The sequence below is a fragment of the Leptodactylus fuscus genome, chromosome 5 (genome assembly GCF_031893055.1).
Source record: "Leptodactylus fuscus isolate aLepFus1 chromosome 5, aLepFus1.hap2, whole genome shotgun sequence".
Lineage (NCBI taxonomy): Eukaryota > Metazoa > Chordata > Amphibia > Anura > Leptodactylidae > Leptodactylus > Leptodactylus fuscus.
The window spans coordinates 62,993,835-63,020,919 of NC_134269.1; the positions used below are offsets into that span (position 1 = coordinate 62,993,835).

The window sequence follows — 27,085 nt, forward strand, 5'->3', positions numbered from 1 at the left end:
ATGGTATTGATCGACACAATACTCCTGGATCCCTGTTGAAACTCCTTGTGTATGTGAGCCATCGGTTGGGTGCGGTTTCTCTGGCCAGCACTCGTCGGTCTCTATCTCCCAGTTTTGGGGGTCTGCTGACTTGGGGCACAATCCGATAATCACCATTCACCTTCCACTTCGTAATCACATAGGCCACTGTCTATTTTGGGCAATTCAGTTTGCTAGCTATGTCCCTTAAGTATCGACCATTTCTCTGGTACCCCACAATTACCCCTCTCTCAAAACTGGACAACTCTGCACTTTGTGGCATCTTGCATGCGACTAATGCCAATGCTGTTTCCTATTTAATGGTGGAAGGCGTGACGTACATCACAACAGCAGATATCTTCATTTGCATGGGTGTCCAAATACTTATTCGTAGACCGTGTACAAATTACATTTTTGGAGGATCTATCAACCTCTAATATGTATCGGAAACATGAGAAAGAATGGTACCATACAAGGTCATTCCAAGCATAAAAATACTACTAATTTTTCTTTTACAACAGTGGTTCTCAACCTTTCTAATGCCGTGACCCCGCAATACAGTTCCTCATGTTGCGGTGACCCCAAACCAAAAAATTATTTTGGTGGCTACTTCATAACTGTAAGGGCTAGTTCACACAGGAGGCGGTATAGCGGATCTATAGCGGATTTAGGCACTGAGCCGCTCACACAAAACACAAGCCTGGTGGTCTAAATAGACCTCCATTGTGAGAGGGCGGATTATGACGTGGATTTCCCACCATAATCTGCCCCCTCTGTGCCTGTGTGAACGGGCCTTAATTTTGCTACAACCCATACCTCCCAACTTTTGAAAAGCAGAAAGAGGGTTAAAATGTGCGGCGCGCAGAGCGCGCTGCGACAAATTTGGCTCTGCCCACTTTTATGTTGACTCCGCCCATTCTCATTCATTTTTCACATGCTCCCACACAGTATAATCCTCCTACAGTCACCAGTAAATTATATGTCCCCCAGTTTCATATACACCCTTCATCTGCCCCAGATTCATGTCCCCTCCATCTCTGCCCCCCAGATTCATGTCCCCCCCATCTCTTCCCCCAGATTCATGTCCCCTCCATCTCTTCCCCCAGATTCATGTCCCCCCCATCTCTTCCCCCAGATTCATGTCCCCCCCATCTCTTCCCCCAGATTCATGTCCCCCCCCATCTCTTCCCCCAGATTCATGTCCCCCCCATCTCTTCCCCCAGATTCATGTCCCCCCCCATCTCTTCCCCCAGATTCATGTCCCCCCCCATCTCTTCCCCCAGATTCATGTCCCCCCCCATCTCTTCCCCCAGATTCATGTCCCCCCCCATCTCTTCCCCCAGATTCATGTCCCCCCCCATCTCTTCCCCCAGATTCATGTCCCCCCCCATCTCTTCCCCCAGATTCATGTCCCCCCCCCATCTCTTCCCCCAGATTCATGTCCCCCCCCATCTCTTCCCCCAGATTCATGTCCCCCCCCATCTCTTCCCCCAGATTCATGTCCCCCCCATCTCTTCCCCCAGATTCATGTCCCCCCCATCTCTTCCCCCAGATTCATGTCCCCCCCCATCTCTTCCCCCAGATTCATGTCCCCCCCCATCTCTTCCCCCAGATTCATGTCCCCCCCCCATCTCTTCCCCCAGATTCATGTCCCCCCCCATCTCTTCCCCCAGATTCATGTCCCCCCCCATCTCTTCCCCCAGATTCATGTCCCCCCCCATCTCTTCCCCCAGATTCATGTCCCCCCCCATCTCTTCCCCCAGATTCATGTCCCCCCCCATCTCTTCCCCCAGATTCATGTCCCCCCCCATCTCTTCCCCCAGATTCATGTCCCCCCCCATCTCTTCCCCCAGATTCATGTCCCCCCCCATCTCTTCCCCCAGATTCATGTCCCCCCCCATCTCTTCCCCCAGATTCATGTCCCCCCCCATCTCTTCCCCCAGATTCATGTCCCCCCCATCTCTTCCCCCAGATTCATGTCCCCCCCCATCTCTTCCCCCAGATTCATGTCCCCCCCCATCTCTTCCCCCAGATTCATGTCCCCCCCCATCTCTGCCCCCAGATTCATGTCCCCTCATCTCTGCCCCCAGATTCATGTCCCCTCATCTCTGCCCCCAGATTCATGTCCCCTCATCTCTGCCCCCAGATTCATGTCCCCCAAATCTCTGCCCCCAGATTCATGTCCCCCAAATCTCTGCCCCCAGATTCATGTCCCCTCATCTCTGCCCCCAGATTCATGTCCCCTCCATCTCTGCCCCCAGATTCATGTCCCCTCCATCTCTGCCCCCAGATTCATGTCCCCTCCATCTCTGCCCCCAGATTCATGTCCCCTCCATCTCTGCCCCCAGATTCATGTCCCCCATCTCTGTCCCCAGATTCATGTCCCCCCCCCATCTCTGCCCCCAGATTCATATCCCCCATCTTGCTCACACACAGCCTGAACCCCACTATTATGCTGACACACAGCCTGAAACACCCCCATCTTGCTCACACACAGCCTGCATCCCCTCCTATCATACTCACACACTGCTTCCATCCCCTTCCCACCCCTTGCTTACACTTGCTGTCTCCTCCCTCCATCTTACCTTCCAGTCTCCACTCACTGCAGCCTTCCCTTCCTGTGTAACTCGGCACTGTACTGAGTAGCGCCGCCCACACACCAGAGTCCGATCACATGATCATGACGTCATCACAGGTCCTTGACCCCACTAGGATCTACCCTGCTGCAAAGGCAGCGCGGCTTCGTAGCAGCTAAAGCCATCGGAAATATGTATTTTCCGATGGCTTTAGGCGACCCCTGTGTTTTGTTCGTTCGACCCCCGCCGGGGTCGCGACCCACAGGTTGAGAACCGCTGTTTTACAACTCTTTTGATCCTATTCTGTCTCATTGCAGTTAAAGGCCGGGTTCACACGATGTCTTTTGGCACGTAATGTGCCACGTAGACGCCGCGGGAGCTTTTACGGGCCGTATACGCTCCCGTTGTTTTCAATGGGAGCCGGTACCGTATACGCGGCGCTATTTTGCGGCCGCCGCAAAATCACGGCCTACGTGGCACATTACGTGCCAAAAGACATTTTGTGAACCCGGCCAAACTTGAGAAATATGTAATGAAGTCTTCCCTATGAGTCCCAGAAGATCAGTCACATCCCCACTCCTCATTATCTTATGTACCCCCACCCCCCTGCAACAACACACAAAGATTGGCAAGTCCAGGAATTTAATGGAACCGCACACAGATCTGAAGTTATTCCATATCGGCAAGATATAACAATTTTTACTAACGTAAATGTTTATTAATTTTAGGGAATATATTTACACTTCATGAATAGTAAACTAATTGTAATATTCCCCACCGTCGGCCACATAGAGTAGCTTGCAAGAGAACGTATTAAATGACAGGCCTAGGAGCCTTCACAAAGCTCCTGGCTGCCACAGAAGCAGGCCCCAGTGATTGCTTCCTTTCATCTTTCATTTGCCTTGCAAATTACTGGCAATTCTATTATAGGCTCCATAGAGCACCCTGTAATAGAAGAAATGCTGAGACAAGCCCGGGAGCATTCAAAAGGCTCCCAGCAATCATGGCAATGGATCACTGGCCTTGGATTTCATTCTGGAGACTGCTGATTTTCCCCAAAATAGCACCTTGTTTAGCTTTAACTGAGGTGCCAGGGGCCTTAATGCCTGCAATCAGTGTGGGCACTGATCTCGGCCATTAGTGCCAGACCTTTGCTGTACAATACAGTAGAGACCTGGTGCGAATGGCGGACGGTCAGCTGTTCACAGCAGCTCCCAATGTTGGAACACTAACAAAGAAAGGAATTGGAATCAGATGCTCTGTCATCTGTGTAGTAGGCCAAGCCAATACAATTCAGCTTTGCTCCCATTTAAGCTCATCAGCTAACTGGCAAGGGGTACCGAGTGTCGGACTTCATCAATCTGATATTGATGGACTGTCCTGAGGATATATCCCTCTCAAGCCGTTTACATTTATGAATCAAAGATCAGAAGACACAAACACACTTCTTACCTGCGCTGGATCTGTCTAGCAAAGTTGTTACTGGAGGCAGAGCAAGGGAACTGCACAGCTTCACTATGAAGGGTAGCGTTCCTGAAAAGGTCACAGAAATTCTCAAAAAGTTCCAGCAGCTCATTGGATGTGTTCTCGAAGACTGCGATGACTTCTGTGGTAACCATATTATATACCACAAAGAAGGAAGGCTGAGTAATGACAAAAAGAAAGACCAGTATAAAACATTCAGAAATAACCAATTACAGCCATTGATGTACTGAGTATATGTGTTGAGTGTATGTGACATTTACATTCACACCTTTTTCCCTCTTTCTGGTACTAAACTTGGTTCTTAAAAACAGATCAACCCATTTGGCAACACAACTCTAAAATTGCACACACATTTGTGTAATGTTTTTTGGGACCACCCAACTATCTCATATGTATTGGGAACCCCAACATCACCCAACAACAGATGCAGAATGTGAATGTGTAGTATGGGAAGATGGGAGAAATTGGGAGGAAGTACACCTTAAGGTCCCTATACACATCAGATGATGTTGGTCAAACATGTCCATTTCAGTGGAACTTCTCAACCATCAAATGCACATGGGGGTCCAGACTGTCCTCACAGGGGAAAGATAGATCAGGTAAAGTTGGATTTCAACATCTCCAGGCCTTTGATGTCACAAGAGATAAACTGGTGCCAAAGTGTTTATACCCCTCTCCCCAACAAGAGTTTTGGTGTGTGAGGGGGGATTTGAGAGAAATAGTTCAGGACGAATGCTACTTGAGATGTATGGCCTATTGAATTAGCTTGAACACCATTAATATTTAACTAATAATTTTGCTTAACAATTGGAAACACTGATACTTTAAAACTTCACTTTTATTTAGATAAATAAGATCAAAATATAGGGCAAAAAAAGTTGAGTTTTGGAGACTAATAATCTTGGAGAATCTGTGAATATAATAATTTGGCTTAGCGTATGTTCTCATTTACATTACAGGTTCCAACAGAAGCCTCCATTGCAGGGTTTGCTATAAACTGCAGACCAAAAAAAGTACAGCACGCAAAACTTTTGGATTCCCATTAAGGTTAATGGGGTACACTGGGATCTTTTGTGTCTTTTGCCGCTTTGGATCAGAAAATCAGAAATCTCCATGAAGATGTGAACATAGCCTTTCATGTAAGGGCTAGTTCACACGGGGACATGGAGGAGGATTTTGACAGCGGAATCCACGTCATAATCCTCCTCCATACAATGTTAGTCTATGCAGACTACTAGCTTTTTTTTTTCTGCTAGCAGAGAAAAAGTAGTGACATGACCTTTCTTCAGGCGTTTTCCACCTGAAGAAAGCAATAGAAGTGAATGGGAGGCGAAAACTGCACTTTTTTTTTTCAAAAATAAGCGACGCTTATTTTTGCAAAAAACCACGACATGTTTTTTTCAGCCCAATCACTTTACAGGAGGGGAAAACAGCCTGGCTTTTTTTTTTTTTTTAAAAAAAAAAAAAAAAGCTCCAAAAAAAGCTTGGCAAGGTCCAAAAAAAGCTTCCTAATTAGGAAGCTTTTTTTCCAGTGCCATAATAAGCCACACGTTATTTACGTGTGAACTAACCCTAATACATAGCTGATGGTACCCCTGAAAGGTAGTCGCGCGCATGTCTGGCACTGTGAGGTACCTATAACTACCATACTTCCATTCCTATTGATTGACTTTTTGTGCTATAAAACTGCAATCCAACGTGACCATCATGAGTCAGAGTAGAGCCGAGCTGGTGGCTTGTTTGATGTTCCACCTACACATACGATCAAAGGGAACATCTGTCTTCAAAGAGCCCACAGTCGGGGCCTAATTTGTCCACTTTTCTACAAGAAAAACCTCCTCTTGCAATACTTCATGTCTATAAACTACAGCAACTGTCTATTTCATACCACTTCATATATTCGGATTGGATCTAATCAATTAAATTAAGTGAGGCGCTGTGTTCTTTGGTTTCTTTACAATTCATAATCTTATTTCTTAACTCTGTTGGAAAATTGGAGACCTGAAAAACAAGATATAAACTTGTGTAACAAATAGTTTGTTTCATTTTTCCCTAAAATGTTAGAAGTTGCTAAGAGCTTTAATGCGTACTTCGCCTGGTATGATTGAGGGACAAAATGGCAGGGAGGGCACAAAGCAAAAATTAACAGCTTTAACGCAACCAAAGTGGTTTACAAAGTCCAATAGCTGGTTTACAGCTCGCTTTACCATTCAAAGCCGCCTGAACGGTACAAACAATTATGCCGAAAAACCCCCCACAAAAGTGACAACTTTTCAAACAAGAATTTTTTTTTTCTATAATAAAATGTGTAATTTAATATAAAAGGGAAACAAACTGTTCCATGAATATATTAGAACATTTAACTTTTTTTTTTTATAAAATGGTCCTGACCTTAACACACTGTTAACTCGTAATACAATACAACTTTGTTATATTCCGTTACGCATTGCCTTGTGCTTTTCTTTTTGCCACATTATAGAGTTTTGCTTGTAAAAACAGCATGTACTGCAACCTCAAAAAACACAGGTACAGAAACCTGACAGCAACCAAAGAGGTTTGACATCACAGGTTCAAAGCCCCAATACTAGTGTGAACAAAGCAGAAACTTTATAAATATAAAAAAACCACAGCATTTTAATATTTCCATTACTTTACACTTACGTTAGGTTCACACCTGCACTTGGGTGTCCATTCTTCGGGTCCGCTTGGGAGTGGTTACCCAAGAAGCCCATAGACTATAATAGGGGGCCGCCAGGTTTAGGGGATGGAATCCCTGAACAGAGACCGGGCACAGGGGTGCGTCCAGCCTAAGTCATGAATTGTTCAAGAGTTTGGTTATTAGTTTGATATTCATATTCATTTACACTACGTTTTAGGATTTTGACAGGATGGGTTTCTCAAAATATCCAACTACATAGGCGAATGATCAGATATCAGGGACGGTGTCTGCTTCCGTAATATATTACTGTGTATTATCCTGTATCTGTATTATTATGCTGCTGTAACACACTGAGATTTCCCCACTGTGGGACTATTAAAGGATTATCTTAAAGGAATGGGTTTGACTTTTTTTTTTTTGTCAGAATATAGGTAAGGAATGTCTTCATGAATTATTAGGCTAGGTTATATAACCACTTTTAAACCACATAAACTTTATATTTTTGTCTCTTCACACAACAGAAAAAGGAGAATTTAAGACTGACTTCCGGTCCTTGGCTCTGCAATGCCAATTAGCCCCAGATCAATGAGCGTCTCAACTTAGATCCTAAAGCTAGAAGTCATGGAAACCGTGGCAAGATTAATCAGGACGCTATATTTTCAGTGTCCTGCTTCAATCAAAACCTGCAAAAAAAAAAATCACTGTGTGAACATACTCTTAAAAGGTGTATTCTTACTCTAAGGTGACCGTACACTTTATATAGCTGTCGGCCAAATGTTCTTTGGGCCGACAACTATTCCTCCCAAATACAACACTAGTGGCAAGGAGACAAAGAATTGGACATGCCCGATTCTTCTCTCTCAATCCTATACGTATTTGATAGTTAACTGGTCCCACCATCTTACATTAAGTACTTATAGGCACTTTTATGTTGTATATATGAAAAAAGAAAAAACAATCAAAACAATAAAATGTTCAAAAAAACAAAACAAAAAACGGTTCTTAAAGGGGTCTATCAGCAAAATTATGCCAATAGAGCCCCACATATGCATGAATAGCCTTTAAAAAGGCTATTCAGGCACCGTAAATGTAATTTTAATCCCCCGTCCCGTTTTAAAATGAAAGCTTAAAAACATATGTGCATATCTTATCGAACGTGTACTGGGGGCAGTGATGCACGATGCCGCGCCATCTTCGGGCACGCCTACCTCTTCTGTCTTCTTGTAGTGACGCCCACTGGTTCCGTGTCCTTCTGTCTTCTTATCCCGCGCCTATGTAGTAGCGCTTCCCTCCGGAGCACTACTGCGCAGGCTCACTTGCCAGTCCCGTAGAATTCCACGAGCGTACTGCACGCTTGCGAACTGCCATTAAGTAAAATGGCGAGTGAGCCTGCGCAGTAGCGCTCCGGAGGGAAGTGCTACTACGCAGGCGTGGGATTTGAAGACCTCAAGCCAGAAGAAGACCAATAGGAAGCTGGCAGAAGAGACGGGACCAGAGGCAGTCGCTCCAAGAAGAAAGAAGAGGTAGGCGTGCCCAAAGATGACACGGCATCGTGCATCACCGCCACCGATGCACGTTCGGTAAGATTTGCATATATGTTTTTATGCTTTTATTTTAAAACGGGACAGGGGATTAAAATTACATTTACGGTGCCTGAATAGCCTTTTTAAAGGCTATTCACACATGTGGGGCTCTATTAGCATAATTTTGCTGATGGAGCCCCTTTAATGATTCAGATCTGGAGGAAAAAAAAAACCTCAAGCAAATATTACCCTGTGAAATGGAGTAGGCCACAAGTCTCTCATTCTCACATTTCTATGGAGTTGGTGAAGGAGGCCCCTAGCAGTCTAATTGATCCATAAAACATACACTCCTATTAGAGCGGTGAGCATTACATCTCATGCTTCATGGACCAGTAGATATAATAGTCCCTATGTTTTATGGATTCAAACGCATCAGCCTTACTGGAATTATAAACTAGGTAGCTCAACATAGATAAGAAGATTATTAAAGTATCCGAAAACTGCATTCTTAAGCCTCATGCACTTCTCCTTGCACATCCATATTTTGACCTAGTTGTACACTACTATGAGCTTTCTGTAATTTCTATGTACAGTTATCCATTTCTGTTGGAACAGTTTAGTATGGCTATAACATTGACTAAAAATTCACTGGACTCTGAAAAGGCAGGAAAGAATGTCACATACAACATCAACCAAAGCAGAACCATAAATGAAACCTTAAAGGAGTTGTGCCATTAGTGACATTTATTCCCTACTAGCTGGTACCCGCGACTTCGTCTGCGGTGATTGTAGAAGTGGGTAAATACAGGCGCGGGTAAGGTTTTCGTACTGTGTATAAGGGATGGGATATGAAATGTAACTTTGTATCTTGTTGTTGCTGTATGTCAGAGAATACGTGAGACTTTTTGTGTTGAACGTAATTTGTATTTGAGCTGCTATACGGTGTTGTGAGAAACTGTACATAGTGTCTTTGGGACAGAGGTATTTGAAGTTAATATACTGCGATATACGACATTGTATGATTTGGTATTTTCTGCCAGTAGTGTGTTGACATTGTTTTGTTTGTAAAAGTTGCCATATTCTGACAGCAGTCACTTTTTGATTTGTCTGTGTCGGGGGAATGTCTTTTTTTGCGTGTCCGGGTGTAGTTTGTAGTTGTTGCATTTTCGGGAAATGCTTTTGGTTTGATCACTTTTTATTGATATTTGTATGATAATGAAAATAGTGAAAAAACAGGGGTTTTGGACTTTTCAGTATGTTTGCGGCTACGGCGTTAAGCGTCCAGGCAAAATATTTGTATAGCTTTGTAGAGCGGGCTATTTCGGACACAGGGATACCTAACATGTATGTGTTTCACAGTATTTAACTACTTTTATATGTGTTCTAGGGAAGGGGGGGGGGGGATTTGAATTTGTAATACTTTTTATTATATATATATATATATATATATATATATATATATTTTTTTTTTTTTCCCTTTTTTTGTTTTGGTTTTTGCATTTATTAGACCGCCTAGGGGTATTGACATGGGTGGGCGGTGTCGCGGATTGTCAGAGCAGTGGGGGTCAGCAAACATGGCTGCTCCGGAGCGTTAAAGAGAGCCTCCTGGAGTATCATTAAGGTGAGGGTCAAAGTGGTAAAGTATATGTATATGTGATTGTGTGGGGTTAGGGGCTAGGCTGTAGAGGGCAATATGAATTTTGTGGCTTGCTATGGTCCAAAGTGTGTGAGATTGCAGAGATGGTGATGTGAGTTTGGGTTTTGTGGGGGTCCTGGCACAAACGTATGTGCGCTATTGTGACGAAAAGCAGCCTATTGCGCAATCGAGTGTAGTGACTATGTTTATGGAAAATTTCAGCCAAATCGGTGGAGCGGTTTTGCATGATTGAGGAACAAACATCCGAACATCCAAACACACATTCACAAACTTTCACATTTATAATATTAATAGGATTCACAGGATTGGGAAGAAGAGTCACATCGCTGGTGGCCTGACCACTGGGTCTACCAAAGATCAGGAGAGCGTGGGCAGAAAGTCATCCTTTGGTCTTCCTATTAAAGGGGCTCTATCACTAGGAAAAGTCATTTTTAACTAATCACATCCTTGCATAGCCTTTAGAAAGACTATTCCACACTTACCTTTAATATGTCTCAGTGGTTTCTGAATAAGTCCGTTTTTATTCATATTCAACTTCCTGTGCTGGCTGGAAGCTCATTAGCATATGTATAAAAACGGACTTATTCAGGAACAACTGAGGCAATTTACATACTAAAGGTAGGTGTGGAATAGCATTTCTACAGCCTATGCAAGGATGTGATTAGTTAAAAATGACTTTTCCCAGTGATAGAGCCCCTATAAAAGGGTTTTCCAGGATAAACTGAAAGCCCACTGGTCATCGCCGAAGGTGTAAAATTAAAAAAAAAAAAAAAAAAAAAAAAAAAAAAAAAAAAAATGTATTCTTTCCTACCACTGGTCTGGTCCTTTTATTCAGGCACCCCCCATTACCCTTGGTGTTGGGCTAGACTCAGTAACTATGATGGGGTGGCTCCCATGACTATTGCATCCGATCACTGGCCTCAGTGGTCACAGCACTTCAAACCAGACGGTTACAGGGTACTCAGTGATTCTGGTCAGACCCATCACTGGAGGGAACAAAGGATGAGGATGGAGGGTAGGCGAGTAAAACTCTTCAAATTATTTTGTACTTTACATTCACCCGTGGTTTTTCAGTTTATCCTTTAAGTGTTGTAAGAATAGTTTATAGTGGTAAAACCTGATGACATGTTCTCTTTAAATAACCTGTTACCTCCCCCACAAAAGGAATTTAGGAAGTTCTTTATACCTGTACCTGTGATGGGTCGTTGACTCTTAGTGTAACCACGTCTTCACTAGTATACTTGATAAAGAGATGGCTTTCATCCAGTAGTTGCATTTTCCACATTCTGAGTTGTCTGAGCTGGTCAAAGTACTGAAAAAACCGCCTTTTGGCCATAGCGCTTCCATCGCGCTCTGCTCTCCGCCATAAATATACCAACAGTCTGTGCTTCAATGAATTAATAAATGGTTCTTTGTATAAATTCGCCATTCCAGTCTGAGTTTCACGTTGAACTTCAGGGTAAACAGCTGACAAAATGAGAAGGTCATCCTCATAACAGAATCGTCCTATCGTCCGTACATCAATGAAGGTGCCCTCTGCGGTCACCTGAAAAACATGAATCGTTTGTTGCTGAACAGAAAGAATAGCCAAAATGTTTTTATACAAGTACAGGCCTTGGTTGTGTGAAAGGATGATTTTATCACATTTAAAGGTCCTTGTGTCACAGAGCCTGCCGGTGTGGAGGTCTATTATATGAAGGGAATAGTCCTCTAGTGGAGACCTAGGGTTGGGAGTCACAGACTCACTGTTACGATAGATTTCATAAAAAGGTGGATATGGCTCCTCGGGAAGATAGGCCGCTGATCCCACAATGACATAACGACAGTCATCTGTAAATAAGCTGCATTCTCTGTTCAAGTGCTCCCCATTTGAAGCCACATTAGTGATATGGAGGAGAACAAAAAAGCGCTCAAATAACCGTCCGCGAATGTTCACAGACCTCTGATCATTAGAGTTTGATAAGATTTCTCCTTCGTATCCATTCAAAAGATCTTCAGCAGCTTGGCAGCCCTGATACTCGTAAATCTCTAAGGAGGTCTGATCCGAGGAAAAGGCGATAAAGTATCTACCGTCGGGGGAGAACTTGCGCAGAAAGCAGGGTGGTTTTTCCACATTGACCACTGTGTAGTTAGGAAAGACATTCTGATGAAAAATGCGAACTTGGTGCCAGTGAGAACCAGGCTTCCCAGAACTGATTTTCCGACGTTCGAGGCGATGAATTACATTTTGGTTCTGGATTCTCCTAGGACGTATCGTAGGGGCGTCATGATCCATCTTAAACATAAGGTCATCTATAAAAAGAAAATAGTAGAAATCAACAAACCCTGAACAATATAGGAACTATGTCACAAGACATCTCATAGCCATTCTATCCACAGGACATCAGATTAGTCAGGGTCCAGCACCCAAAACAATCAGGCAATGCATCCAACAAAGCCATATACAAAGGATAAGACTGGAAACGGCCCTGCTTCTAGTTAAGTGAGTTCCAGGCACCACTGCTACAGTCTAAGGAGTTCTGCGTTTAGTATGGAGCTTCTAGTCCATACAGTTCCACTCCCATTCACTTGAAAAGGGGCACAGCTGCTCCCAGCCGTATAGTTAGTAAATGGCTTCCACAAGCAGCATCAGCTAATCGGTTCATGGTTTGTATGTCAGACACCCGCCAATCTGGTACTGTATACCTATCCTGTGGATGAATGGCTTATTCGTCCACCGCTTTCAGTGTAAAGATCAGGGAACAACACGGTGGCTCAGTGGTTAGTCTTCCAGTGCTGGCTTTGAATCCTGCCAAAGACAACATCTGCAAGGAGTTTGTATGTTCTCCCCGTGTCTGCGTGGATTTTCTCCCATACTCCAAACACATACTGATAGGGAAAAATGTATATTATGAGCCCTATATGGGGCTCACAACCTACATAAAAAAATAAAAAAAAACGGCTCAGTGTAAAAATAAAGGCTATGTAATTATCCGCTATTTTAGTGGTCTGTCTGGCCGGTGTTCTGGTACTCTGACGGACCAGAACAACAAACAGCCCAGTGTAAATGTGAATGTAGCTTTATACAAAGAGCCTGTCAGTCACTACTAGCAGGGGTGGGGAAATCCTCTCATCATACATCTGGTCGTCTCAGCTACAACTACACCGTACTTTCTGATGGTCTCTGAATCAATTGGCACAATAGCTTTTCTGCTATTTTGGCTAACAGGAGAAACAAAAATTTGCATCATAGTTAGATGAATGATCTGCTCTAAAATAAAAATAAGGATAAAATATTGGCCTGTAAACCCGGGGCCACACGGTGGCTCAGTGGTTAGCACTGCAGCCTTGCAGTGTTGGAGTCCTGGTGTTCAAATCCCGCCATGGACAAAAAACCATCTGCAAGGAGTTTGTATGTTCTCCCCGTGTTTGCATGGATTTCCATCCCATATTCCAAAAAAGACATACTGATAGGGAAAAAATGTACATTGTGAGCCCTATATGGGGCTCACAATCTACATTTAAAAAAAGAAAAAAAAAAAAAATATATTGGCCTGTAAGAACCCAATGGACAGCCCTACAAACTAAGGGGGGCAGGGTAGTTTACATATTAATGCTCAGCATCTTTTTTCATATTTTCTTCCCCACCTTCCAAAATTAATACTTTTTATTTTTCTGTCAACATAGCTATATGAGGGCTTATTCTTGGCATGTTGAGTTTTAATTTCATTGGGCACCGTTTTGAGGTACATATGTTTTGATTAGCTATTATTAACTTTTTGGAGGGTCCATTAAAAAAAAAAAAAAATTGCACTTTGTTTTATGGCATCACTTTGCAGTAAAAATGAAGTGGCAACTTTGTCCAGCGGCTCATTAGCATTATGACTATGGCCTCAAAGTAAAATGTATAAATTTGTAATCATATAATACAATTACTAATCGTACATAATTAGATGTATAGGCTATTGCTTATTTACTTTCATGGGATATAGTCACTGGATTTTAAATGAATTAGATGACATTGACTGTGTCTGACTGACCATGGCTGTCAGCCATTTATGAAGTTGGACTTGAGCTATGGAAAAATAGAGGATTTGAGTTACAGAGTCCACAGCCCTGATCGTCCGCCGTGTGAATCTGGTCTAATGGGAAACCCTATACTACATTGCTATCAAAGCAGAGGTAAGTATCAATCAGTTCCCTACTTGGGGTAACACAAGAGAGGTACCATGGGGGAAACTAATGTTTGTATGGTCCATATGCCATTATGGACAAATCCACAGTTATCTTAAGACTTCAAATTGTAATGAGGGAAGACCCAGGTGAGGTGAGTAAACATAAAAAACAGTGTTACTCACCTCCCATGTTCTCCAGTGCATTCTCTTTGGGTCTCTTCTGAATGACGTTAGGGACCATTGAGGCCCAATCACAGGTCTCAGTGATCCCTGACATCATTCAGGAGCCAGGAAGAAGCCCAGGGAAGGCGAGTAAAACTGTTTGTTATATTGGCTCACCTCCCCTGGGCCTCTGCTTATTATACTCGGGGATCTAAACCGTATAATAGTAGTTTGTGTGTGGCAAAACCCAAAAATGTTGTGCATATTTTGGAAAATTTGTATCAAGAATCAGCTCAGTCAACCCTTTATATGTAAGGGTGCATTCACACTGAGTAAACGCTAGCTTATTTTGTAAAGTAAAATTACACTTGTAAATTTTGCTATCCCATTGACTTCAATGACATTTTACAGGCGTATTTTTACAGGCGTATTTTTTACAGGCGTATTTTTACACTTGTAAAAAAATATCATTGAAGTCAATGGGATAGCAAAATTTACAAGTGTAATTTTACTCTACAAAATAAGCTAGCGTTTACTCAGTGTGAATGCACCCTAACACATTTAGTATGGTTAAAAAAAAAAGACAGATGTCCATTATGTTCAACCATGGGATGGAAAAGGGCATAACTGCCCAAATTATTATGTGCCATCATGGGACATTATACTGTGTGTAGGGGCCATTATACTGGGTTGAATGTAAACAATGGTACCAGTCTCATAAAACATGTAATGGAGTAGTGGTGCAGGGAAGAAGGGTTCTCAACCTATAGCAGAAGGTAATAATCCTGCCGCACACATAGAAAGTGAGAAATAGCTAAAACTTTAGTGTTGTAATTTCAACACAAATTGATACACCATGCATAGAAGGATTATAAGGGGGCGTTCACACTACCGTCGGTGTCCGACAGGTAGTGTCCGCTCAAAATCTGTCACGGACATTAGGAGCGGACACTAGCTGTGTCCGTGACACCTGTCATTCATTTCAATGGGCATCGGGTGCGTTCTTTTGCACTCCGTGCCCGTCCTTCCCTGTCCGCAAGTGAAGATGTCCGACTTCTCAAGCGGACAGAAAAACCCTGGGTTCTTCTGTCCGCTTGAGAAGTCGGACATCTTCACTTGTGGACAGGGAAGGATGGGCACGGAGTGCAAAAGAACGCACCCGATGCCCATTGAAATGAATGACAGGTGTCACGGACACAGCTAGTGTCCGCTCCTAATGTCCGTGACAGATTTTGAGCGGACACTACCTGTCGGACACCGACGGTAGTGTGAACGCTCCCTAATATACACATGGAGCAGATCAGTAGTAGAGTTAGGACATTTCGGTCTGAAAGACCTTCATCACGCTAGATCTACAATATAACGAGAACAGAATTACCAACCAATAATCGTATCAAATGGAGCTGTAACATCCGTACAACATGGCAATAAAGGTGTGAAAAATTGAAAAAATAAAAAAAAGAAAGGAAACCATTGCTAATAAGGAAATAAACAAACCATACTAATATGCACCAAATGGAAGCAACCAAGAAGAACAAGCAAGGTATAAGGAAAGAGTGGAAAAAAAATAAACATAGAATGATAACGAAATAAGAAGTACAAGTGATCAGAGATCATGTAACTAAAAGAGAACAAAAAAAAATTATAGAAGATATAAGGGCTAGTTCACACAGGTTTTTTGCATGCGGATTTTGACACAGAATCCCCCTCAAAAAAGGCTCCGAATTCCTTTCAGTGGGAGCCGCTCACCACTTTTTTCCCCCGATAGCAATTTTTTTTAGCTAGCGGGAAATAGTAGTGACATGCCCTATATTCCCACGGACTCCACGGCTGAGACAGCTGCGGCACGTGACTCAGTCCCAATCAGACCCATTCATTTGGACCTACTCAGGAGCGGGATGCCGCAACAGGGTGCAGTGCACTGTATCGAACGACAGCCTGTCCCGGCTAGCCTCAGAAAATTCACAGCCAAAAAGGTTTCTGCCATGTGAACATACCCTAAGACTAAAGACACAATCAGGCACAGATAGGCTAAAAAGCAGGACAGAACTAACAGGAAACTATCTGAAACATAAACAAGTGCCTACAATAGGACAGAGACAAGGAGAGGTAGAACAGGAGAGAAGGGGAGAAAAGATCTGGCACAAACCCAATGCAGACTCACCTACACATGCAGAGCAAGGGGACACATGGTGCTGGTGGGCTGGGAAAGTATACAGCGTTATTTGTATAAATAACGCTAAAGAATGGCGCCAAAGGATGTAGAGAGCTCAAAAAAACTATGTCTCCAGGGAACAGGGAACCAGGAGAAACGTTCCTAGTTCCCTGTAGTGGCAAAACCGGAAGTGATGCGACCAGAAGTCGCCGTGCGTTTCACGGGTGCGTTCCAATGGTGGAACGCACCCGTGGAACGCATAATACGGCGGCCATATTGGGGAAAAAACCTAGTATGAGCGAATGCAGTTTAGCCCCTGCTCCAGTCGCTTATACTAGGTTTTTTGAGCTCCCTACATCCTTTGGCGCCATTCTTTAGCGTTATTTACTGCAGGAAGTGCCAGATAAAGACTAGGGAATAAGAAATAGCGCTGAGTAAAGAAAAAGGAGGAGGAAGGAGTAAAAGAGGGAGGCAAAATAGGCAGAAACTAGAGATAGAAGATAAAAGAGTAACATAACCATCTATAGAATGTAAGCACAAGAAAGCAAGAGAAACAGAAGTGCATATATATAATTAACAGTACATATAAATGAACATATGAATGAACAAAAATAACCTATAGATAAAAAGGGAACGAGGAAAAACAGGAGAAGAAAAGAAATAAGGAGGAAAAGAGAGAAGAATAATAGAAGTGATAAATATTCCTATAGGAAAGTGAAAAGAAGAGAAGTAACAGAGGGCAGAAGAGTCCCTGTAGGGTGACACTGAGGGGATAAAGAAAATAATGTCAATTAAAGGGGTTGTCCCATCTTAAGGATCCGATCTATACTGGTACCTTATGTAAATTGAAGATGTTTCCTAAATATATTGCTTTAGAAATTCTGCTTCCTTCTCCTGCAATTTCTCCCATTGTTTACACTGCATTGCTATAACCACGGACCTATGAGATAGGACAAGTGATCTCACTCAGTGGTGAGGAACGCCTCCCCTACTCCTCATAGTACTCATCCAGCAGGGGTTAAGACTAGAGATGAGCGAACAGTGTTCTATCGAACACATGTTCGATCGGATATCAGGGTGTTCGATGTGTTCGATTCGAATCGAACATCACGTGGCAAACTCCAAAAAAATTCGATTCCCCTCCCACCTTCCCTGGCGCTTTTTTTTGCACCAATAACAGTGCAGGGGAGGTGGGACAGGAACTACGACACCGGAGGCATAGAAAAAAATCGTAAAAAGTCATTGGCTGCCGAAATCAGGTGACCTCCATTTTAGACGAATAGTGGATTTCAAATCCGGGTCATATGAGAATGTGAACTTTGTGACTAAGAGACAGGGATAGCTGTACAGGCAGGGATAGCTAGGGATAACCTTTATTTAGGTAGGAATGTTATTAAAAATAACTTTTTGGGGCTCTATCGGGTGTGTAATTGTGATTTTTGTGAGATAAACTTTTTCCAATAGGAATGCATTGGACAGCGCTGATTGGCCAGAGTACGGAACTCGACCAATCAGCGCTGGCTCTGCTGGAGGAGGCGGAGTCTAAGATCGCTCCACACCAGTCTCCATTCAGGTCCGACCTTAGACTCCGCCTCCTCCGGCAGAGCCAGCGCTGATTGGCCGAAGGCTGGCCATTGCATTCCTATGCGAATGCAGAGACTTAGCAGTGCTGAGCCAGTTCTGCTCAACTACACATCTGATGCACACTCGGCTCTGCTACATCTGATGTAGCATAGCCGAGTGTGCATCAGATGTGTAGTTGAGCAGAACTGGCTCAGCACTGCTAAGTCTCTGCATTCGCATAGGAATGCATTGGCCAGCCTTCGGCCAATCAGCGCTGGCTCTGCCGGAGGAGGTGGAGTCTAAGGTCGGACCTGAATGGAGACTGGTGTGGAGCGATCTTAGACTCCGCCTCCTCCAGCAGAGCCAGCGCTGATTGGTCGAATTCCGTACTCTGGCCAATCAGCGCTGGCCAATGCATTTCTATGGGGAAAAGTTAGCTTGCGAAAATCGCAAGCTGACAGGGATTTCCATGAAATAAAGTGACTTTTATGCCCCCAGACATGCTTCCCCTGCTGTCCCAGTGTCATTCCAGGGTGTTGGTATCATTTCCTGGGGTGTCATAGTGGACTTGGTGACCCTCCAGACACAGATTTGGGTTTCCCCCTTAACGAGTATATGTTCCCCATAGACTATAATGGGGTTCGAAACCCGTTCGAACACTCGAACAGTGAGCGGCTGTTCGAATCGAATTTCGAACCTCGAACATTTTAGTGTTCGCTCATCTCTAGTTAAGACCGAGAAAGTGTTATACACTGCATGTGCACGAGGACGTGAAAGGTCTCTATAAGACCATACCTCATAAGGCAGCCAGAAAACCTCCATAACAAATGTGCCAGCCAGAGAGTACAGACAGAAGAGCCATGCCAGGAGAGTGCCCATGAGGAATAACAAGCAGAAAGAACCTCTATAAAGACAGTGTCAGAATGCCCAAATAAATCTGTTACCCCCCACAGTGCGGAAAAGGTGCCTTTTTCGCTGCAGATTTTATGCGGTTTTCTGAGCCAAAGTCAAGACTGGCTTGAAACAGAATGGGAAATCTATAGGAAGGTCTTATACTTTTCCCTTCTTCTCAATCCACTCCTGGCTTTGACACAAAAATACATTTCTGTAATGTGTGGATGGAATTATTTTCCAAATTGCAGCTTTTTCATTATGTGTGGCTTCAGCCTAAAAGACACCATCAAAAATGCCAAACAAAAAACAAACTTATGTGAAATCACTGTAATAAACCCTACAGTCATTTCTGTCTTTGTTGCCTTTTTTTATATGCATAAACATCAGCAATTTTTTGCTGCAGAATGTTACGGAAATGTAAAATGCTTCGGTTTTTTTTTTTACCGCAAGTGTTTCCAAAATGCAGTAGAAAAAGAATAGAATAAATGAAACACTATGCTAATACAGCATACAATGCAGGATAAAATCATGCCAAATGTGTTTGTTTATAGCTCCTGTTTCCAAAGCATTTTAATCAGCATTTATACAACCTGAGCATGCATTAGCTCCCTATGTTATTGTATGGGGAAAAAAAAACCTTTTTTTAACAAAAAAAATACCTAGCAAAAAAAACACACACAACAACAACTAAAAACAACACAGATTTTTAGCACTGTGTGGATTTTCTTTTTTTTAATCCTCACCCACTTTTCTGGAAATGTAAAGCAGTGGCCCATATTTACTAATCCTGCTGCGCCTAGAAAGTGGCTAAAAATGCACCTCAATTTGAATCATTTTTGGCATATAATGGCTTGTCTCAGCTTCTGCACTCCGCTTACCACTTTTTTTTTTTTAAGCGATTGGCAGTGCAGATTGGGAATCAAGGCCAGGCAAAATTTGGACGCCCCATCTATCAGATTTACCACGCCAGATTTGGAAATGGCAGCGTTTCCGCAGCACAATTTTTACTGCAAAGTGGGCATGGGATTTGCTAGAATGCCCAGGACAGTACTGGAGAGGGGGTCTGGAAATATGGATTTTAGACGGTCGTCTCTTTGCAGGTTTCAATCGGTGGTGAAACTCACAAAATTCACACTCAATCACAATTACTTCTCTTTTGAAGACTGCATCTATCTACAGCAGACTGCCACCGCAATGGGGAGTAAAATGGCGCCACAGTACGCTAATCTTTTCATGGCCAAGCTTGAGAGTGACTTCCTATCCACCTGCACCACCAGGCCCTGGGCCTACTATCGCTTCATCGACGGTATCTTAAATCATTTGTACTGGTTCTGAACAACAGCTGAAAACCTTTCATGAACAATTTAACCAGTTCCATCCCACCATCAACCTGACGCTCAATTACTCCTTCTCTGAAATAAAATTTCCTGGACACAGTCATCAAGATACAGGAAAACAAAATTTAAACACCACTGTATCCAGTGGCGTAACTACCGTGGTAGCAGCTGCCACAGGGCCCGGGACATTAGGGGCCCGGCAACAACCGCTACCCCTGCGGGGTTTTTTTTCCTTACTAGGCTCCTAAATATCCCCACACCCTCAAGGGCCCCATACTTTCCCTACCATAAGGAGAAGATCGGCTTCTTGTAAAAGCTTCCGCACACAGCAGCTTCCTGTTCCGCCCCTCCCCCTTCTCAGTATCGGACTGTGAATGGAGACATCCTGTGTGATGTATCTGCTCTCTTCACTGCTAGACAGAGCTGCACAGCCAGGTGTAAATATATTTTTGGATAAAATATGTATAGATGTGTATATGTGTTTACATTATGTGTCTTATGTACTGCGTGAGTCCTGTATGTGTGTAGATAGGTGTGTGTATATGTTGTATATGAATGTATGTGTGTCAGTAGATGCGTATATGTGTAAGTATATACAGCATATCAATGTCTGTGTATCTATCTATCTACCGTGTCTATCTATCTATCTATCTATCTATCTCTATTTGCTTATATACATGTCTACCATTATACATACTAGAATTGTATTTTATAATGTGATGTTTAGGCCCGGTTCACATCTGCGTTCAGGTCTGCGTGGAGTCTGTTTAGGACCCCCCAAACAGAAACCTATACGCATTAAAAAGCGGTTACTTTCAGGGTCTCCAATTATTATACTCTGGGTTTCGAAAAGACCCCAGAGTATAATAATTGTTCATGGGTGTTCATTATGGGGCATAATGGTGTGTGTAGGGGCCACTATGGGGCATAATAGAGCGTGCAGGAATGTGGCGGAGGTCGGTCGAGGTCTTTAGTGTCAGTCAGGAAAGTTCGCAACGGGGCCCCGCCATTCCTAGTTACGCCACTGACTGTATCGGAAACCAATTGACCGCCCAACCTACCTAAGATGGGATAGCTTTCATCCTAAACACATAAAGAACTCCATTGTCTACAGCCAGACTATCAGATACCATCACATATGTTCAGACCCTAGAGACCTTGGGGGCCTCAAAAAACACATTCTTGAGGCAGGGTTACCGTCCAAAAACAATTGAAAACCAAATCACCAGAGCCACCAGAATACCAATATCAGCGTTATTAAAATACAATACCAAACAGGAAAACAATCGGGTGCCCCTGGTTGTCATATATAACCCACACCTGGAGATGCTGAGAGGAATCACACTTAAATGACATCAACTACTGTAAAAATACGACCCTCTAAAATCCATATTTCCAGACCCCCCTCTCCTGTGCTATAGACAGCCACCAAACCTCAGGAATATGGTTATTAGCAGCTCATTAGCAGCTCACGGTCACCTCCAACTAACACAGGAACATTTCCATGCGGATAGAAAAGGTGCAAAACCTGCCCTCACATACCGACCACTGACAAGATAGAGATACCAAACTCTAACAGGGACTATAAAATCCCAGGTACGTTCACCTGTAACACACCTAATGTAGTGTATTTAATAATATGAACCAAATGTTCCACTGAAAATTTGTATGTTGGAGAGACTGGTCAGAAGCTTAGAATGTGAATTAACTTAAATCCCCATACTATTAGAGAACAAAGAATGGACTTTCCCGTGTCAAAACATTTCAGCAATGAAGATCATAATATCACCAATGACATGAAAATTTTGGTTTTAAGAGGGAATTTTATATCAAGGAAAGAGAGACGGAGTTATGAGTACAAGTTTATGACCCTGCTCCAAACATTGCTAGAAGGGATGAATCTGTCACATGGGTTCATGGCATCCTACAGAAATCACTGAACTGAGACAGCCATAAGAGACACTCTGAACTGATAAGAACATTACAAACTGATGAGTTGTTTATTTGTATGTACCAATAACCTTCTTCCACCCTCCCTCCTAGAATTCTATTCCTGAGTGTCCTTTTGTACATAAATATGCATCCTTCAGGAATTGTTTTTAGATATACCTGAAGAAGTCCAGAGCTTCGAAACATTGTAATCTGTCATCATTATTATTTAGCCATTAAAAAAAAAAAAAAAAACTACTGTTTTTTATATTCCCTACTCACTGGCTAACACGGTACAAAAACAAACATTTTCCTTATAAAAAATTGAAGTCTTAATAGTGTCCAGTATGTTTGTCAATTAACAAAATGAATTGAATGAACAAAAGAAATCTAAATCCCATCCATATTTGATGTGACCACCCTTTGTAGGAGCAGTTCTAGAAGTGATGATATTGTCCTGATCTCAACACCATCAAGTCTGTCCGGAATTACATGAAGAGACTGAAGGATTCGAGCACAGCTACATCCACAGAAGATGCACATAACATTAAAACACTGCTGACACCCTCAGACACCACCTCCCCCGCCGCCCTCTCCTATGGAGGTCTGCAATTCTCACACACTCCCCGCCCCAACAATAAACCTGGTGGAGGTGTAGGCGTCCTCCTGTCAGACAATTGCTCATTCACCCCAATCCAGCCACCACCTGCCCTCACCCCCCCCTCTTTGAAGTGCACGCGGTTCGTATCTACTCACCCTCCAATCTCCAACTGGCCCTCATATATCAACCGCCTGGACCTACTGCCGCCTTCATCGACCATTTCACCACCTGGCTCAAACACTTCCTATCCACAGACACCCCCACCATCATCATGGGTGATTTCAACATCCCATTAACACAGACTACCCCCCCCCCCCTGCTTCCAGTCCCCTGTCCCTCACTGCTTCTTTTGGTCTCTCCCAATGGTCCTCCTCTGCCACCCACATAAGGGGGGACACACTAGACCTCATATTCACCCGCCTCTGCTCCATATGCAGTCTCTCTAACTCCCTGTCCACACTCTCTGACTACAACCTACTGATATTCTCTGCCCTTTCCTCTCTAATAGACCCCCCAATCCCTAAACCAACAGGCCCCCGCAGGAACCTCAACCATCTTGACATCCGCACACTCTCAGAATCTTTCCTACCACTTGCTGATATATCCTCACTCCAGGACGCAGGTGCCGCTGCTGCCTTCTATAATACCACCATCACCTAAGTTCTTGACTCTGTGGCCCCCTTCACTACCACTAGAGCCCGACCAATCAATAGGCAACCCTGGCACACCGACTTGACTAAAAAACTGAGACGTGCCTCGCGGGTTGCAGAACGCCTCTGGAAGAAAAGTCACTCCCAGGAGGACTTCCTCAGTTACAAAGAGGCAGCTCTCGCATTTAAGAACGCATTCACATCTGCACTCTCTTGCAATCCCAAACAGCTATTCACCACCTTCAACTCCCTCCTCCCTCCTACTGTGCCCCCTCCAACATCACTTATCTCAGCTGACGACTTTGCCTCTTACTTCAAAACTAAAATTGACACCATCAGAGACAGTCTCACTCTACTCCCCCGACAACCACTCGCTACTCCTCATCCTTGACTTGTTTCTCCACCATCACTGACAAAAAACTCTCCTTCCTAATCTCTAAATCTCATCTCACCTCCTGCGCACTTAACCCGATCCAGTCACACCTCATTCCCAAACTCACTGAAGTCATTACTCCAGCCCTAACCCATCTCTTCAACCTATCCCTAGCCAATGGATCCCTCCCCTCCACCTTCAAAAACGCCAAAGTCACACCTATACATAAGAAACCGTCCCTTGATCAGTCCTCTCCAGCCAACTATCGTCCCATCTCACTGCTCCTGTACGCCTCAAAACTACAGGGGCAGTACAGGAGGAGGGACGGTCTCGCCAGAAGAAGTGTGGCAGGGATAAGTATCTAGTATGGGTCGGGGGTTGGGCTGAGTAGGTAGGGAAGGATGGGATAGTTAGAGAGACAGGGAGGGGAGAGAGGAAGGAGGAGGAAGAACGGTGAAAGGGTTATTGAGGAAGTTAGATAGCAGGAAGGAGTACTCGCTCATCTCTATTTATTAACCCATTAGTAGCAATAACAGACATTAAAAAAAAAATGCAACAAACTAGAATGTGCCATTTTTATGACGGGTCTGTAAATTAAAATTGGGGGTGGCCATTTTAAGGTATAGCACATATTCTATAGTGACAGATATGTAACCAGTCCCTAAGCACAACACCTAAACCAGACAGCCTCCACAACTTGGTTTTAGTAGTAAGTCCAGTGTAAAGGAAGCAGTACAGTGGCTCAATGGTTAGCACTGCAACTTTGCAGTGCTGGGGTCCTGGGTTCGAATCCTGCTAAGGACAACATCTGTAAGCAGTTGTTATGTTCTTTCCGTGTTTGTGTGGGTTTCCTCCCACACTCTAAAGACATACTGATAGGGTAAAAAAAAAAAAAAAGTCTAGTGTAAGTAAGGTTGCAAAAAGAGCTAGTGAGTTATATCTTTTCTATTAAGAACCACCAATTCCTCCTGACAAATAAGACACATTATAAATATATATTTTTCTTCCATCTGTTCAGAAAATTCAAGTAATACAAAGGGATTCCCTACACAGTGAACAATTTTAGATGAGTCTGGTCCTGGAGGTGTATAATACCTGGGGCTTCTTAGGGTTTAAGAGGAAAATTCTCAGTAAGAAGGTTAATTATGGAATGCTTGACAATGATTTAAAATCTCTTCATGCCTAAGGTAAAATATTAACATAAGTATTATTAATGTGTTATTTTATCCATTTTGTACAGTTAATTCCTATCATATAATTTCCAGCCAGCTATGTAATTCCCTTGTCTTTCATAACACTGTTCTTCAGGTGTCAAGCATTCTCAAGAATTGAAGAGCAGACTATATAGACAGAGTAGGACCTTTACATTATATTAGCACCTGAGAAACGCATGATATGTAGAGAAATATCACCAATTAAAATAATAGGTTTCAAATGTGCATTTTAGATAACTATCAGTTGAGTTATGTTATTAGTATTTTTTTCATTAAAGTTGGGACTATAACTTGTTCAATCGTCAAAAGATTGCCTTTAGCTTGACTTTTAGATATGGGATGTCCCTCACTCCTTACTAAAACCACCCAAACTACAGTAAATATTGACTTTGGAATAAACGCACAAAACGCTTGATTTTGGGTGTCAAAATGGCCACAGCTTTATTAAACTCACAGAAGTAAGTAATCACAAGAGTCAGGTGAAGTGCTAGATCATTGGGATTCACAAATACTGTGAGATCCCCAGCTGTCTAACATACTGCACCCGACCAGACAGCAATAAAGGGGCAGCACATTCCGGTTTGCAATTATAGCAGAGCCAGTACACTTTAAGGGTGGTTTCACTTGAATTTACGCTCTGCTCATTCAGACACGTAAACACTAGAGATGAGCGAACACTAAAATGTCCGAGGTTCGAAATCCGATTCGAACGGCCGCACACTGTTCGAACGGATTTCGAACCCCATTATAGTCTATGGGGGGAAATGCTCGTTTCAGGGGTACGCAAAATTCGATAAAATTATACTTACCAAGTCCACGAGTGACGGTCGGGCTGGATTCTCCTTGAAGTCTTCTCCCGGTGCAGCGCCCCCACGGCATCTTCCGGCTGGAATTCACTCTGCCTAGGCATCGGGGCCTAGGCAGAGCCGACTGCGCATGCAAGGGCAGAGTGAATTCCAGCCGGAAGACGCTGCGGGGACGCTGCACGGAGAAGACTTCTAAAGGTAAGAGAAGAACCAGCGTTGATTGACAGAATGTATTGCATCGAACCTTAAACTTCGAACAGCTAGTAGTGTTTGATCGAGTACGAGTATTTCAAATACCGTAGTATTCGATCAAACACCTACTCGATCGAACACTACTCGCTCATCTCTAGTAAACACGTGTCAAAGTGACCGCTGTAAAACAGAATCCCATAGACTTCAATGTGTGCCGGTCTTACGCGCGCTACACATTGAAATCAATGGGTTATAAAGACTCCCATTGTTATTTTAAAAAAGGTTTCTTCATAGAAATATTGAAATTATATGTTTTAATAGCACCCATTAATCTTCTAAATGTATAGGTCTGTGCATGTCATTCTTTTGAAGCTTACCTAGACATGCATACTCAGCAGAATATAGTACAGCTTCTGCGGGATCCCTAGTGATAGAAGTAGGGATATCATTTAGTTTGGACAAATGTTTTCCTTTTGCTTCTCAGAGAGAAAAAAATACCAAACCAGAAGCATTTTTGCGTGACTAAGGCTAGGTTCACATCTGTGCTTGGGTTTCCGTTCCATCCGAATGGAAACCTAATCTGCATAAAAAAGCAGTTACCTTAGGAAACTCGCGGACCACATCCTACTAATATTATAAATGTGAAAGTTTGTGTGTTTGGATGTTTGTGAGTTTGGATGTTTGTTCCTCAATCACGCTAAAACGCCTGGACGGATTTGCGTACAATTTTCCACAAACATAGTTTTCCCTTAGGATTGAGTCAAAGGCTACTTTTGGTGCCACTAAACAACATGGCTTCCTAGCAGGAGACTCACAAAAGCAGGACTCCTAGCCCCAGCTATAGACTCCCACACACTGCCTGGCATTTCCTGCCACAACCTGCCTGCACACTCCTTACTGTCACCTCAGGAGTCGCCCTCACTCTACTCACTCACATTTACATATAGCTTTCCACTATATAACACATCACATTGTCTGTATCACGACATACACAATATAACACATCACATTGTCTGTATCACTACATACACAATACAACACATCACATTGTCTGTATCACTACATACACAATATAACACATCACATTGTCTGTATCACGACATACACAATACAACACATCACATTGTCTGACACAAT

The 27,085-nt window shown here is 43.2% G+C and overlaps 1 protein-coding gene across 2 annotated transcripts in view; it reads right to left on the bottom strand.

Moving 5' to 3' along the window:
* The window catches only part of DET1 (DET1 partner of COP1 E3 ubiquitin ligase), a 35,984-nt gene extending 19,506 nt beyond the window's left edge, over positions 1-16,478 (bottom strand). The window contains exons 1-3 of one of the 2 annotated variants that reach the window (XM_075273278.1): positions 16,399-16,478; positions 11,105-12,210; positions 4,047-4,237 (exon numbers count right to left, since the gene is read on the bottom strand). In XM_075273278.1, the coding sequence (XP_075129379.1) occupies positions 4,047-4,237; positions 11,105-12,202 (1,289 nt within the window). In that variant the 5' untranslated portion in view covers positions 12,203-12,210; positions 16,399-16,478. Of the gene's footprint in view, positions 1-4,046; positions 4,238-11,104; positions 12,221-16,398 lie in introns of those variants that run through there. The other variant, XM_075273279.1, reaches the window with a different exon arrangement.
* Positions 16,479-27,085: the final 10,607 nt, after the last annotated feature.